Source organism: Brassica rapa, chromosome A07, assembly GCF_000309985.2.
Source record: "Brassica rapa cultivar Chiifu-401-42 chromosome A07, CAAS_Brap_v3.01, whole genome shotgun sequence".
Classification (NCBI taxonomy): domain Eukaryota; kingdom Viridiplantae; phylum Streptophyta; class Magnoliopsida; order Brassicales; family Brassicaceae; genus Brassica; species Brassica rapa.
In genome coordinates this window covers 2,938,498-2,954,863 of record NC_024801.2, presented here as the reverse complement: position 1 = coordinate 2,954,863, position 16,366 = coordinate 2,938,498, and the positions used below count along the sequence as shown (strand labels likewise).

At 30.0% G+C, this 16,366-nt stretch overlaps 2 protein-coding genes across 2 annotated transcripts; one reads left to right on the top strand and one right to left on the bottom strand.

Annotated features, from left to right (window-relative positions):
• Positions 1-62: 62 nt before the first annotated feature.
• On the bottom strand, positions 63-3,586 carry LOC103845984 (probable serine/threonine-protein kinase PIX13). The gene is made up of 6 exons (XM_009122900.3): positions 2,028-3,586; positions 1,443-1,759; positions 1,216-1,351; positions 984-1,126; positions 790-913; positions 63-711 (listed from the first exon to the last, which is right to left on the bottom strand). Exons 1-6 carry the CDS (start codon positions 2,107-2,109, stop codon positions 281-283), a joined length of 1,233 nt encoding a protein of 410 aa, XP_009121148.1. The 5' UTR covers positions 2,110-3,586; the 3' UTR covers positions 63-280.
• Positions 3,587-10,140: 6,554 nt separating this feature from the next.
• Positions 10,141-13,669, top strand: LOC103858240 (RNA-binding protein 25-like). The gene is made up of 6 exons (XM_033275209.1): positions 10,141-10,161; positions 10,809-11,270; positions 11,666-11,776; positions 11,854-11,934; positions 12,195-12,338; positions 12,485-13,669. Exons 1-5 carry the CDS (start codon positions 10,141-10,143, stop codon positions 12,204-12,206), a joined length of 687 nt encoding a protein of 228 aa, XP_033131100.1. The 3' UTR covers positions 12,207-12,338; positions 12,485-13,669.
• The last annotated feature ends 2,697 nt before the right edge of the window (positions 13,670-16,366 follow it).

Sequence of the window (16,366 nt, the reverse complement as noted above, 5' to 3'; positions counted from 1 at the left end):
CATACATTGGCTTCTGCTGCCAAGGCTGACTATATTTGAAAAAAAAAAGATTGGACTTCATCTAGATAACTAATATTTCAAAACTTTCTTAACCTCTTATAAGCATCTACAAACACACACAACAACACATTTACTAGTTACAACATATGCTTATGTCTTGTCTTTTGATTCCATATAGTATACATATGAATTGTTTTCTAATCATCATTTTAACGAATACAAAACCAGAGAGAGAGAGAGAGAGGAAAAAAGAATATCTAGTGTTCAAAAACAACCAAAACTAGTGACCTCTAGCCACGGTATGCCTCGGTTGAAATGTAGACAGATGTTCCCGGCGATAATGGCTTCGTTGGTTACTCACGGTTGGGGAAGCTCTGGTGGTCCTTCGTTCCAACGGTTTCTCATTGGCAGCCACAATGAGTTCTAGCGACTCCACCACTTCTGTCATGGATGGACGGTTCTTTGGCTCGGGTTCAAGGCATTTCAGAGACAGTTGAGCCACTCGGAAAGCCGATTTGAAAGGGTACTTTCCTTCTAGACGAGGGTCCATTATCCTCCTCAGCTTTCTTCTTTCAGAGAGATGAGGCTTGATCCAGTCCGTTAGATTGTGTTGCCCGGTGGGACGGGTAGGATCAAGTGCGTGTAAACCAGTCAAGATCTCAGCTAAAACGACTCCAAACCCGTAGTTATCACTCTTTACATACAAGTGACCTATCAAGAACCAACAACATAAGCACACAGTTTGTATAGAACCAAAGAAGATAAAAGACATTGTTGTATTTGTAGTACCTGTAGCAACATACTCTGGAGCTGCATAACCGTGTGTACCCATAACCCTTGTTGTGATGTGAGACTGACTCGCGGAAGGGCCTAACTTAGCCAATCCAAAATCTGATAGCTTTGCGTTGTATGACTGCAACAAAGATCAAACAAGTTGAACTCACTCCACACTTATATATCAAAGCCATATGTAGTTTACTTACACTATCAAGTAGAATGTTTGAAGCTTTGAAGTCTCTATAAATGACTTGCTTCTCTGAAGCGTGAAGAAACGCTAAGCCTTTAGCTGCTCCTATTGCAATCCTAAGCCTTATTTCCCATGACAGTGGCTGAACAACAGAACCCTCTAGAGAAACAGAAGCAGATACAAATCAGTGGGGAAGCATCCAACCATAATAACATCTAAAATGACTTAAATAAGAAGATGGTTCTTACTTCGGAAAAGATGATTCTCTAAGCTTCCTTTCTGCATGTACTCATACACCAAAAGCAACTCGTCACCTTCCAAGCAGTATCCCAACAGCTTCACCAAGTTCGGATGAGAAACCCTCCCAAGAAAGTTCACCTCACACTACACAGAAAAAAAAAACAAACCATCAAATAAGCAAACAAAACTCTGCATTGCATATATCATTGATATAAGTTTGGAGTACTCTACTCACTTGCCATTCCTCAAATCCTTGGAAGCTTTCGGAGTTAAGTTTCTTGACAGCAATCACAGTTCCAGTGCTGTGACTCCCAGGCCCTTTCTCTTCAAGCCAGCCTTTGAAGACTTTCCCAAACCCTCCTTCTCCCAGAACATTCTCAGACTTGAAATTCCTGGTTGCAGCTCTAAGTTCTGCAAGGCTGAATATCCTTAGATTGGGAATGGGAAGTATCTGACCCTCGGGGCAAGCATCTCCACCACTTCCCGCAGAGAATCCACTAGTGCTGGATATGTTACTTCTTGATGTTTCTGTAGTCGTTGACTTAAACGGACCTGTTTCCATTAGAAATCATTCCCAAAAAAAAAAAAAAAATGAAGTCACATAACATTCAGTGAATAACAGATCAGACAACAAGAAGATGCGATCAGCACTTGATCTTAAAGAACTATAAGCACAACAAATCCAAGAACCTCGGAACAAACAAGTACATAAATGATACGCAACGTATTACACAAGTTGAAGTTCAACTTATTTTAGGAAACTGAACAGATTACTCCTTAGAAAGAAAGAAAGAAGAAGCAGAGAAATGAGAAAACGAACCTGAACTGATATTACCAGTAGTGGTAGGTGTTGTTGTTGCAGTTGAAGGAGATTTAGATGAAGAAGACCAGCAAAGCCCCATACCGACAAACAATATTTAAAAGCCGAACTCTTTTTTTTTTTCTCAATTATATTAGACAAGTATCTCTGTTTTATACACTTCTTGTTTTCAGGGTTTTTACACAAGTCAAATCTAAAGAACAAAAAAAGAGGGTGTGAATCTAAAAACAGAGAGTGCTTTACAAGAAAAGACACAGTAGAGGATGATGGATAGAGATCGGACAACAGCTACCGTTTAAAACCGGGTGTGAATGAGTAGAGAGACAACAACAAAAAAAAAGATGTGTGTTTTCTCCAATTCGACGAAATTGCTTTTCTTTGTCATGGAGAGAGAAGAGAAGGATAAGGACGTGGTTACTTTGTTACCATGTCACTGAGAGACGAAAGGGAAGACTAAGTCTTTGAAAGAATGATGGTCCAAGTACGCAAGAGGAAGAGGATGAGCAAATGAGAGGTTTATGGTCAAGTCAACTTAATAGAAAATTGTTTCCTTAGCCACCTGTTATGAGAAATCAATCAATTACACCCAAACAATTCTCAGCATTTTCTTTTCATCATTTTACTTTTCAATAAGTCACTATCTCTCTGTTTGAAATAGCTGGGATTTTTTCTATATAAGAAAAATAAAAATCTAATAAGAGTTTAAATCACAAAACCCTAATAGTGTTATTAAATTAATAGAGTTTAAATCTAAGCAAAATCTGCGGTTATTCGAATGATGATTCTAAATTCTATTTTAAAATCTAGTTTTACTAGGTATGATATTTTACTAATCTAATTTAATTTTTTTTGTTATTCAGTGAATATATCTAATTTTTAAAATCTAATATTGCTAGATATGATATTTATAAATCTAATTTAAAAATTGTTGTTATTCAATGAATGATTTAAATCTAATTTTTAAAATCTAGTATTATTCAACTTCAAAGGATTTTAAAGTTTTTTGTATTTAAAACTGATTTTAAATCATTTGTTAACGAGACTCCAAAACAAATGATTTGAAACCAGTTTTAGAATTCAACCAACTAAAATAATATTTAAATTTTAAATTTTATTAATAAAACATTGACAATTGATTTTAAATCATTGATTGATTAACATTCAATAAGATGTTTCTATAAATATATCACTTATGGAAATAGAAATATAAACAAGTTGTTTTACTATGACCAAATAAAACCTGATAAAGAACATCATCCATAACAACTTTAGTATAGCCCTAGTAACCTTCAGATCTTTGTATAGTAGCTCCTACTATCGATCTGCAGCACCAACCCCTTGTACAGTTTACCGGTGAGTTGAGAAAGACGTCGGCAAATAAATCGATTTGTGTTGCATTGATAGTATCATTGGATATCTGCTTATATAAAAGAAGAATAGGTGGACCGTCCGCACGCATGTGAGGGCATTAACATTAATATTAAATTGATAATTACATATTTACAACTATATAATACTTATGTTACATGTATATGGTTAATATGAAAGATTCAATGTTACATATTAATATTTACACTATGTGCATATGAACAAAGAATACATTAGAACATTTATAAAACGATCACATTTAACACTAATCTTAAAACATCAGGAAAATATAATTGAGAAAAAACAAATATTTGACACATAACCCCAATAAAAAATCAGCCATGAAATATAAAAGAGAGATTTGAATTACTTAAGATTTATTATCATTGGTTTCATTGTAACATCGGAGATGATTTACGGGTTCTTTCTCTAAGCCTTGAGTTAGAAAAGAGGTAATTCTAACAAAAATATTTAAAGATGTAAGCAATCCCCAAAAGATAGTAAATTATATAATTGATAGGACAACGCCAATGAGTTTCAAAGTTTTTAAAAAGCTTTGAGATTACCTTTGGCTCTCAGACGTACCCAAAAGGATCACGCACAATAAATAAATTGCACTTGATTAGCATACACATCTTATATTATATTCTTGATAAGTGATTTAACTTTATAAAAAAAAAGAATTACCTTTTTCGAAAGGGATGATCAGTTCCTGGATAAATAGAGTCGTCTTTTTTTGTTAGTTGAATCACTACTGATGCAAAAATATAGATAGAGATACAACATGGAGAGGAAGAGAACAAAAATAAACGGAGAAGAAGAATCCCCCATAAAATTACCAGTAATGGTGTTCCCGTCTAAGAGTTACTTATTGATTACCATACACTTGCGCAAGATCACAAAAGTAGAATTTAAATTAGAACGATCAAAAACATATGAAAACTTAAAAGATAGATGCGTGAAACTAATGGGGTGGCGTGATATTTATATAGCAAATTAGTTTAAGTTTCTAAATGACCTAGTTTTCAAGAGAAGCTATGAGATAGAATATCCTCTAATAAATTTTAATTCAGCTATGAGATAGAATATCTTCTAATAAATTTTTAAAGATATTATGGTTATAATATATACATAGTTTTGGTAACTCAAATCTTGCTATATATATTTAAATATTAAATGCATGATATTAGAAAAGAAGATATCTCGTCAGTTGATTGCAACTGGTTTTTGATAAAACAAATCCCACTATAGGATTTAAATAATACTCATTCTGTTCCTAAAAGATAGATTTTTTAGTATTTTCACACATATTAAGAAAACACATTAAACTATCATAAAAAAAATGTATTGTTTTCTGTAATTTTCAATTTTCAATAACTTTTAACCAATAATAATTCAATAAAGTCAATTAATTTTCTTGAAGTTTACAATTTTTTCATAGAAAACACAAAAATACATCTTTCTGAAATAAACTTTTTTTAAAAAAAATCTATCATTAAGGAACGGAGGGAGTAGATAATAAGGAAAGAATAAGTAATTTTAACGTTAAAACCCCTCAACTAAGTTTGTTTTGGGTTAAAACCCCCAAACTAAGTATTTAACGAAAAACTCCATAAACTAACTTTATTTAATGAATTAAACTTTAACAGTTCATAACTACTATTACTACTAGTAAATCTTTAGTTTAGGGGTTTCTACACTAAGTAAACATAGTTGAGGAATTTTACCATTAAAAATGAAAAAAAAATTCAAAATATTGTAATAGGAGGATAAATTTTCAAAATAAATTTTATAAATTAGTGTATAAGCTTCTATAAATGACTTAGAACCTCTTATAATAAATTAAAACGTCTGATTTTTATAAATGTATTTATAATTTTATAAATGATTTATAAAGCATGCATTGAATTATTAGACATTAATAGTTATTATGATACTTTATATACAAATATGATTCTCTCTATACGAATATAAAATCATTATATCAATTCAAATAAACACTTTTGTTTATTATTTTATGTAATTTATAAATATATAAAAGAATTGATCGCATTATTACTCTTTCATAGTTTCAACAATTAGTTAGCATAAATAATTATTTCTAATATTATGTAGATTATTTGGAAAGTGGTAACTGAATTATCCTTTCCTTTTAGATATAATTATAATAAATAAAATTAAAAATCATCGGTCAATCAAATTATAACAATTTGAAAAGTTCATTTATGATCAGCAAGTAATAAAAAAATCACTTATGTGACTTCTCAATCAATATATAGTAGGATTTATATTTTTATAAATAATTTATAACACTATATAAATAATTTTAAAATTCTGATAAATTTATTCTGTAAACAACGATAAATAATTTAAAAATCATATTAATAAACATGTTTGGATTTTGAAATATTTAAAATAGTTATTATATAATTATATTAGAATACAATTCATCAAGTAGAGTATAAAACTATTATAATTATCTTATATAAAAATTCGTTCATTATATTTTATAGTTTATAAATATTAAAAGTAATAAATATAACATTATTAATTTTTCTATAATTTCGAGAATTAACTGACATAAATTGTTATTTGTAATATTCTTTAAATTATATGGCAAGTGATGTTAAATGTTTTTAGACTTACCTTAAATTTTTAGATTTAATTTAAATAAATAAAAATTAAAAACAATCAACCAATCAAATTTTAACAAATTTTTTTAAAATTTCACCTATGAGTGACATGTTACCATACCTCACTAAATTGACTTCTCTTTTAATATATACTAGGTGACCGGTCCGCACCCTGTGCGGACATAAGAACATGACCGGCCCGCACCATGTGTTCTCTCTCGGCCCGTACCTCACGAGAGAGAACACAGTAACGTCAGTATGAAGAGACAGATATTGTGTGTATGTATAATTGCAACGTCACAAAATATTTTGTGTGTTTACGAAGATACTTTCATTCAAAAAATGGAATAAATAGTGTATAGTTTTAGAAGTAACAGATTTTATATAATCATTAATTAGAATTGTATTGTATATGTTTTGTAATTATATATTTTAGGTGAATAATATTATTTTTTCATAAATAATAAACAAACATTTATGTAGACATATTAAAAGAAAATATAATAAAAATCAAAATATTATCCATAAATAATATAAATTATGAAGTACATTTCTCGATAAAGAAAGCAAATTCAATTAGAAACTTGCAAAAAATTAAATAAATTTTGTAAGCAATTTGACGGGTTAACATTATTTGATAGATTTATAAATTTCTAAATTTTATTGAACATGAAATAATATTAAATTGACATACCGTCATCAGTCTCCTAACTCATCACAACCCATCTAGCAAATACAAAAAAAATAAATAATTGCAACAGTTTATTTATTTTAAAATTTGTATTTGAAAAAAGAAAGTAGATTAAAATTACGTACCGTGACTACGAAATATTCTGAAAAACTTGTTTGTAGACAACATTCAATATTTTTGTCTGCGGCTTCCCTTCTTTACCAGTTATTAGAATTTTTAAAAGAAAATATAATAAAAATCAAAATATTATCCATAAATAATATGAATTATGAAGTACATTTCTCGATAAAGAAAGCAAATTCAATTAGAAACCTGCAAAAAATTAAATAAAATTTGTAAGCAATTTGACGGGTTAACATTATTTGATAGATTTATAAATTTCTAAATTTTATTGAACATGAAATAATATTAAATTGACATACCGTCATCGGTCTCCTAACTCATCACAACCCATATGGCAAATACAAAATAAATAAATAATTGTAACAATTTATATATTTTAAAATTTGTATTTGAAAAAAAAGTAGATTAAAATTACATACTGTGACTACGGAATATTCTGAAAAACATATTTGTAGACAACATTCAATGCTTTTGTCTGCGGCTTCCCTTCTTTACCAGTTATTAGGATTTTTAATCCAGATCTCGACTTAACTCTTGAAAGTGCAACTTTGCCTTGCATTTTGTAAGCATTTTATAAATTATTTTAAAATTATGATAAATTTATTCTTTAAACAACGATAAATAATTTAAAAATAATATTAATAAACATTTTTGGATTTTGTACTATTTAAAATAGTTATTATATAATTATATTCGAAAACAATTCATCAAGTAGAGTATAAAATTATTATAATTATCTTATATAAAATTTCGTTCATTATATTTTATAGTTTATAAATATTAAAAGTAATAAATAAAACATTATTAATCTTTCTATAATTTCGAGAATTAGTTTCCATAAATTGTTATTTGTAATATTCGTTAGATTATATGACAAACCTTGGCAGCTTCCATTTCAATGCTGGCAGTATCAAGACCATCCAACATGGAAGAGTACTTGCTAACCAAAGAAACCTTGAGAAGCAAGAAAGATAAAAAGACATTATTAGTAAACACATGATGACATTGCAAATTAAGCACCAGCAATATAATATTAAGAAGAGAAAACCAGGATTGGCATCAGCTGTCCTTCTAGGTCAAGCAGATTTTTAGCAAAAGCAGCTGCAGACATCTGGTCAACATATGCAAACCAGTTCAAACATTATTTTTTTCCAACACATATGCTTAATTATCTTCAGTAGTATCAATGTAAAAGGTGTACGTACCTGAACACGTCCTTCGTCAGAGGTATAAATTTTGAGGTCATGGCGGTATGTACTATGGAGACGAAGCAAACCAGTCCCTTCACCTGAAAAAAACATGTAATTTAAGGCCATTTCATCGGTGAAATACTCCAAAATAAAAGTAACAGATCAGGGGGCCTTACCTGGATACATATTGTATCGGATGAATCTACCAAGCTCTTCTGCCTGCATGTAGATGAAGCAAACATCAATAAGTTAAACAATTCTTCCATATTTGGAAAACATATATATATATATATATATATATATATATATATATATAACAATGACAAATTAAATGGTAGAGTATGTAAACACTTGTTTTCTACCAGCGTGAGTTAGAACACCACCGTATTTAAGAATCATAAGGGCATCTACATGTCTTTCTTCTTCGCCTTCACCATCCCACTTCAGAGGTTTCAGTTGAACCTTTCTGTATATCGCTGAGAAATTTCCTCCCTGCGCCATTCCAAAAGGTTTTCTGCTGTGAAAAAATGACCTCATGAATTAAATAAAAAATGCATAATGCTAGCTTACTTATAAGATAGTATATTCAACAAAAAAAATGATATAAGATAGTATTACTAAATGATACTATGTAATACTTTCCCCGGACTATATTCGAAAAAAAAGAGAAAGTACTAAAGAACCTCTTCAACAACTGCTTTAACTTGGCGAAGCTCCTCAGCATGTTCAAGATCTTCTGGATCACTATCACTCTCACGACCTGGTCTACATATAAAAAAAGGAAGACCACATTGTCGTTACCAGTATTCAACACATGGAAAAGATAGACCAGACATGCTTTTTGGAGACAAGACACAAAGAATTGAGTTCAGGGTTCTACCTTGTACGGGGAACTAACATTCTTGTTGCATCTAATAGCTCTTGCAAGTGGAATGCACTTTTTAGTTTTGTCTACAAAAAGAAGAAAAATATATAAAATGAATCAAGGCTCTGATAAAAGATGAATGACAGAAAAGCTGGAGCCTCTCGCACCTCAAGCACACAAGCAGCATCGTCGTAATACCTTAATAGTATGAGATGAGAGATTTGTGAATAATACTTTAAAATATGAAAAGAGAGTGTTTGTATTTTAAGACCTTGGGTGTCTGCTATATATATACAGTCGATTTATTTCTCATATTAATGACGCACAATATTTTGCATAATAAATAATGAAATCGTTTAAAGAAAGATATTAAATGTATATTGTCAAAAAATGATTTGCATATGATATGATTTTAACTTGCGCAAGTAATCCATATTAGAAAGGTAAGTTATTAAAAACAAACAACAAAATTAGAAACATTAAAATATTTTGTAAGCAATGTAATAAATATGATATCAACATGCGCAAGTTTACCGTTTGAATAATAAAGAAATTTTTTAATATTTGTCTTAATTCTAAATCTTGTCCAAGGGTAAACTAAATCGATAATATTAAATGATTTCAACTTGCGCAAGTAATCCATATTGTAAATAAGGGATTTGCATATTTAATGATTTCAACTTGCGCAAGTAATCCATATTAGAAAAGTAAGTTATTAAAAACAAATTTTGTCAATAAGTTATTTGCATATTTAATGATTTCAACTTGTCCTGCGACTTCGGTTTTCCGAAACCGAACCGAACCGTCGGTTTTTGGTTAACCGAAATTTTAAAAACCATTTCTGAAAGTAACCGAATTTAATTTCGGTTCGGTTCGGTTCGGTTTTCGGTTATTTTCGGTTTTCACCTAAATTTCCGAAAATAACCGATTTTTATAATTTTTTTCTGTTAATTTCGGTATAGGTTTTTAAAAAAGTTCGGATTTTCCGGTTAAATTTGGTTATTTTCGGTTCGGATTTTCGGTTATTTTCGGTTATTTACGGTTACTTTCGGTTATTTTTGGTTTTTCCAAAAAAAGAAAATCGATAATTATTATCCCCTAGCTATATATGGGCTTAACGAAATCGACAATAGTTTTGGGCTTGTCTACATAAGTGATTGATTAAAATAAATAAAAAATAAAATTCAAAAAAATCGACCAATAGAATTATAACAATTTTTCTGAGAAACTCTATATTAATGCCATGTCAGCAGAAATCACTAAAGTGACTTTTCTTTTTAATGTATAGGGGGATTAGGATTGGGATTTGAGAGAGTGACCGATACATATACTTGTATTGCATATCTTGAAGATATGCTTGCATTAAATGTTCATTGCCTATGTCTAACCCTAATCAATACAATACTAAAAGGGGAATAAGGGCTTCCCACATGCTTCCACGTCCTTAATAATAATCAACCAATAGGATGTCTTTTTTTTTCCACGTCACGCGAAGGATGGGCTGTTTTGTTTCTTTGATCCGTAAAATATAAAATTTGACACAAAAGCCCAATCCAAAATAAACCTAGCAAAACTCATAAACATCGTCTTTTTCTCTTTCTCACCTTCCCCAGTTTTCTACGTTTCTTCCCTACTGTATCTAAGCCAAAAATTGAACCTCTAATAACATAAACGTTCGACTTGCTTCATTATCGTCTCCACCTCTCTCCTTATCTGCGAAAATCAATCATAGTATTCTAATCTCTTGCTTTGTTTGATTGCTTCCATGTCAGTTGGCTTCCTTAAAATATATTGGATTCTTCTTCTTCCCTGGAAAATTGAAGGTGCTTCCTCTTTTTTCCCTCTCTCTTACTTCTTAATTGTTTTCATAACTAAATTGGATATGCGATTCGATCTAATTTAGGGTTTTAGTATCAATATTATCCCAATTTCGTTCATATCACAGCACTGTCTCTGGGTTCTAAAAAGAAAAGCTCTCAATATCTTATTTTTCTCTGCCACAGAGAGAGAGAGAGAGAGAGAGAGAGAGAGAGAGAGAGAGAGAGAGAGAGAGAGAGAGAGAGAGAGAGAGAGAGAGAGAGAGCTAAAGGGGTTTCGAGTGAAGATGAAGGAGGGAAAGCAATAGAGACGTCACAGCCGACGGTGGCTCCTCCGGCGAAGCACAGCCGACAGCTAGGAGCTCAGCTGTCGGGAAGCATGAGTTTCAGCAGACAAATGTCGAATGAAGACGAGGAGATGTCGAGGACGGCTTTGTCTGCTATCAGGGCGAAAGAAGAGGAGATCGAGAAGAATAAGATGGAGATTAGGGAAAGGGTTCAAGCTCAGCTTGGTCGTGTCGAAGAGGAGACTAAGCGCCTCGCTTTGATCCGTGAGGTATAGCATCTTTACTTCCTCATCTTTTTTTTTTTTTTTTGAGAATTGTGCTTTAATTTTGTTTCTTACATAGAAAAAAACAAATTAAGATATAAAAATTGGACATATGGGGGTTTAATGCAGTGAAGCTATGTGGTTGTGATTCATGTTTAGGGGGAGATTTGTAGGACCCCAAGTATTGAAATTTTCAAGAAACATTGAACAAAAAATAGCTTCTTTTTTTGTTTTTTCTTTTAAATTATAAGTAAAGATTGGGACTTTTGTGAGTGTTTCCACTTTTGTATCACTAATTGTAAAATCCATTTGGTAAAAATGAGATTTGTGGATCAAAGTTCTTTCCTTTTTATGAAAACTACCATGATTAAGAAGCTTAATGGTTTGAATTGTATATTTAGGAACTTGAAGGTTTAGCTGAACCCATGAGGAAAGAAGTTGCTTTGGCCAGGAAGAAGATTGATTCTGTCAACAAAGAGTTAAAGCCTTTGGGTCATACTGTTCAGAAAAAGGTATGGCCATTGCACATAACCAAATCCATTATATGTCTGGTTGAGGATCATTATTAAGATGCTAATCTGGTGTGTAGGAACGAGAGTACAAAGAAGCTCTTGAAGCATTCAACGAAAAGAACAGGGAGAAGGTGCAGCTAATCACCAAGCTTACGGAGGTTAGTCAACTAATTCTAAAATCCTTTTCTTTTTTTATTTATTGAATATAGTAATTGGAGATAGTGTTTGAATAATTGGTTCAAGTGTTTATCTTCTTCTCTGGTTATGGTTCTATGTTTGTCTAAATATATCTGTGAGTCTTGAGCTTAGTTAGTGATTTTTCAACTCAAACAAAAATTACAACATGATCTTTGAATTTTAAAACATCTGGTTTATTATTGACTGAATACAAGTACACGCTAATCCTCAATTTCTACAGACTCGAGAATAATAAATAAGATTCAGTGAGAAAGGTGAATCAGGCCAACATGCATGACGGCACATCCAGAAAGTAATTTACCTTCTTGATACCAGCAATCACATGCAGCGGAACAAAACCATGATCATCCATGTGCCCACGAAGGTATGTGTCTCTAATCAAATTCTCTTCACTGTAACAAAAAGAAACATTTGCATCTAAATTACTCCTTCCCAGAAGAGAAATGAGACGAATAAGAGAGATTCAATACAAAAGTACTACCTAAAATAATATTGTATTTGCTTCTGTAGTTTTACGTTTAGAGGAAGATCTTGGACTTGGTAAAAGACTGGACCAGGTGAGAGAGGGCTGATGAAAGGCATACGGGGATAATATGGAGATGCCAATTCTGAAATGAAAGACGCATTAGAAAAAAAAAAAGAGTTCCAAAACGTGATCTTTCAATGTATCTCACTAGGAGGAAAGGGCACATGCCCGCCAAAAGGCTGAATAGGCTGAGCTGCCATAAACTGAGGAGGAATTGACTGCATAGTTGGAGGTTGATGTCTCACAAATGCTGGGGCGCCTCTTTGTGAATGTGCATTTCCATCTCTCCCACTAAAGCTTCTGCAAAAATTCCAGTTTTGATTCCCTTGCTCCTGGCTGCGCCTGCCACCATGACTTTGGTGGTGGTGGTGGTGGTGGTTACCATTTTGGTTCCTGTGCGAGTGCCGTGGTGAAAAGTTGTCACTACAACCACCATGGGTTTGTGATGCAGAGCCATTCCTCTGGTTTTGGCCTCTAGGAGAAGGGTTGTGCGAAGGTGTTTCGACAAGTGGATCTTGAGAAACAGTACCATTAGCAGCGGATCCAGAAGAGCTATAGTAATTTTTAAAAAAATTTATAAAATAAAAAAAATTTAATATAAAATAATTTTACTGTTGACTTACTATTCTAATATTTCAATTTGAATATTCTCTTTGTTTTATAATATAATGGTTTAAAAGTATTTTTTGTTACACTATATAAATTGTTTTTATATTTCAATGTAACTTTATATTTATTATATATTGCGTGGCCAATTAAATTATGTAAATTACTGTATAATTGTTTAAATTTAAATATTAAATGACAGTTTTCTAAAGAAATAACTTTTAAATATTACAGATTTTAATTAAAATTGATTACATTTTGAAGCAGATGGAGTAATCTATAAACTAACTCTATATATATACCTTGAATTTCTCTCATTATGTGCATTCCTAACTCGAATGAGATAATCAACATCTAATATTATGTTACTCTCAGTATATTAGAAATGATCGAACCGTAAACCAATTAAGGATGATGTAAGGAAGACATAAATATGTATTTCCAGTTATCATAAAATATAGAATCAATTGACAGCAACTTAATTATGTTCAGCGTAGAACAACAGAGAAGAGTTTCCATAATTTCTAATATTATAATATCTCACTATTTTAAGCTTTTCTCTAGCACAAATACTCACTTTATTCTGGAGTTTAAGCTTTTCTATCTGATGATATTAGTAGTTTGATCCAAAAAAGAAAACAGTCGAACTGTACATTGTAATTGGAAAAAGAAAACAAACAAAGGTATATGAAACAAAAACTGGAAATATCAATTATCTGCAATTAAAGAATAATAAAGCAATAAAATTGTAAAAATACAAAAAAAAATTTACACAGAAAAAGATTTAGTAAAATAAAATCGTAATATAATTTTCATAATTGATAGTGCTCAGTTAAAAAGTCTAAATTTACAACATACACAGTTTTATTTACATCTTTAAACCTATTATCTAATTAAAATGATTCTAAGGAAAGTGCCAGCATGAAGAGTTAGAAACTATACGATAAAATATAATACATAATATTAAAAATACATTACTGATCACTAAAAAATCATGTTAGTAGTAATAAAAATGAAATGACAACACATTTATTAAAACCATAGAACGACGCGCAACAAGGTGTTATTAACTATACAAACTACAAATTAAATATGCTTAACGCAAACACACATAAAAATGAGACATCATATTTGGATATATTTAAATAAATAATTTTAAATATATTATATTCTTGATAATTTTAAAATTACTTAAAAAGAAACTAAATTATTAAAAATAAATATACAAATAAAACTAAAGCAATATTTTTTAACGTCAAAATAATAAATGAATAAAACATATATTAGGTAAATAAAATAGATTTTAGATTTTAAAGACTTCTAATTCATGTAGTATTACAAAATTCAAAATCTGTTTATTACAATTAATATTTTACCATTAGATATATTAAAATAATATTCTAAATCTATATTCAATTGTCAGTTTTCAACTATTACACTTAAAAAATATTATTAAATACGCCTGTTTTTTTTGAAATGGAGATTTTATATTTTAAGTAGGTTATTGGAGTACTTTTTTTCGTTGATTTATTCGAGATGAGATTCCAATATTTTAAACTAAGATAATTTCCATTCTACACATAATTATATATTTTTTACATAAGTCTAAAATCTCGGACTTGATTCTTCATATTTTATTAGTTAATTGTGTTACATATAATAAAAATACTTACTTCAAACTAAAAATATAAAAAAAAAAATCAAATTTGAAAATTAGTTATATATAATTTAATATACAAAAGTTCAAATAGAAATAAAAATGATAAATGTAACAAATTTAAATATATTATCCGCGCGTAGCGCGGAGAAAGAATCTAGTTAATTTAGTTACTGACATCGAAATCTAATACATTCGTCCCAAAGAATTATTTTTGATACAAGCTTCCTATCCACACACCATCATCACACTTGAAGAACATCAGAGTATCTCCAAAAACCTCATTATAATTTCAAATATAAAGTTTTGAAAACTCCAAAAACAAACTTAAAATTTTAAGTTTTAAGGTTTTGTAAAGTGAAACCTAAAATATAAAATTTTACGGTATAAAACCTTATTTTTAAGATTCTTTATTTCTTTAGTCTTATTACTTGGGTAAATTTCAAATAATATTAGTCATTTTTACTAAAAAATATTTAATTTACACTACAAAAAATATTATACAAAGATAATATTACATCAAAAAAATGTGAAATACAAAAAAAACTGAAAATACAAAGACAGTAACAAACATATTAATACTACACAAAGAAAAATATTACACAAATAAATGATACAACAATGTTAATATTCTGGTAAATTTGATCGAGAACCTCTAAAATCACCAAAATATTTTCCATATAACTCTCGTGTAACTGAAGGTTGTCGTTGTCTTTTTTTTTTGATAATTCTTTCTTATCCAGATGGAATGAACTCAAGTAGTAAAATCAACAATAGAATCTAAAACTTCTAGCAACATTTTATTTTCTTTGTGCCTTTCTTTAAATGCTGATTTTTCGCTTGGTTTTGTATACATAATTGAACTATCTCATAACTTTTTTGCCTATTTGATATGCACTTTCTTTTAAGAAATCAAGGAGTTTTTCATTTGACGAAACCAAACTATCAACAGATAAACTATTACCTTCTGCAATCTTGGTTTTGAGTTTTGCTTCTTTTTTTTAATCTAATCGATGGTGTGATGAATTTGATCTGCCATTATAATTTTGAATAATTATGTAACTTATTCACATTTAATGAATTAGTTTGTATGTTTTCTTTTTACATGCAATGTTTTATTATAATATACTAATATTTTACATATTAATTTTTTTATAATACTTTTGTTGTATATTTATAGTTATTGTGGAAGATTTATGCTTTTAGTTAAGTTCTGTTAAGTATAAGGACTATTATGTAAAATATAAAAGTTTTAAAGTTTAATATAAGGTTTTGCTTTTGGAGAGAGACACACTCAAACCTTATATTTGAGTGTCTACAATATCTCTTTTTCCCTATATTTTTTAAAAACGTTTTGCATTTCAACAGCTCCTTAGAACAACTCCAAAAACCTCTTTATTTTATGGACTGCTACATTATTTGTGATACGGTAGATTTAACAGATCAGTTTCTTATTAAAGGTAACCGAAAAGGAACAAATGTAACGAGTAAGAATAACACACCCATATTTTAAACATATGTTTAAATAACAGAGATTTATCTGAAAATACACAGAAGATTTATCATCTTGATACAAATCATTTCAAATTCCAAATTGAAAAAA

Bases quoted from the DNA above. Each gene is read 5' to 3' on its own strand.
- LOC103845984 (XM_009122900.3), bottom strand. From the start codon at position 2,109: ATGGGGCTTTGCTGGTCTTCTTCATCTAAATCTCCTTCAACTGCAACA. The intron at 1,352-1,442 runs GTGAGTAGAGTA...TTTTCTGTGTAG, and splicing joins AAGGATTTGAGGAATGGCAA to TGTGAGGTGAACTTTCTTGG. The intron at 914-983 runs GTAAGTAAACTA...TCTTTGTTGCAG, and splicing joins CAAACATTCTACTTGATAGT to TCATACAACGCAAAGCTATC.
- LOC103858240 (XM_033275209.1), top strand. From the start codon at position 10,141: ATGTCAGCAGAAATCACTAAA. The intron at 11,271-11,665 runs GTATAGCATCTT...TTGTATATTTAG, and splicing joins GCCTCGCTTTGATCCGTGAG to GAACTTGAAGGTTTAGCTGA. The intron at 11,777-11,853 runs GTATGGCCATTG...TCTGGTGTGTAG, and splicing joins GTCATACTGTTCAGAAAAAG to GAACGAGAGTACAAAGAAGC.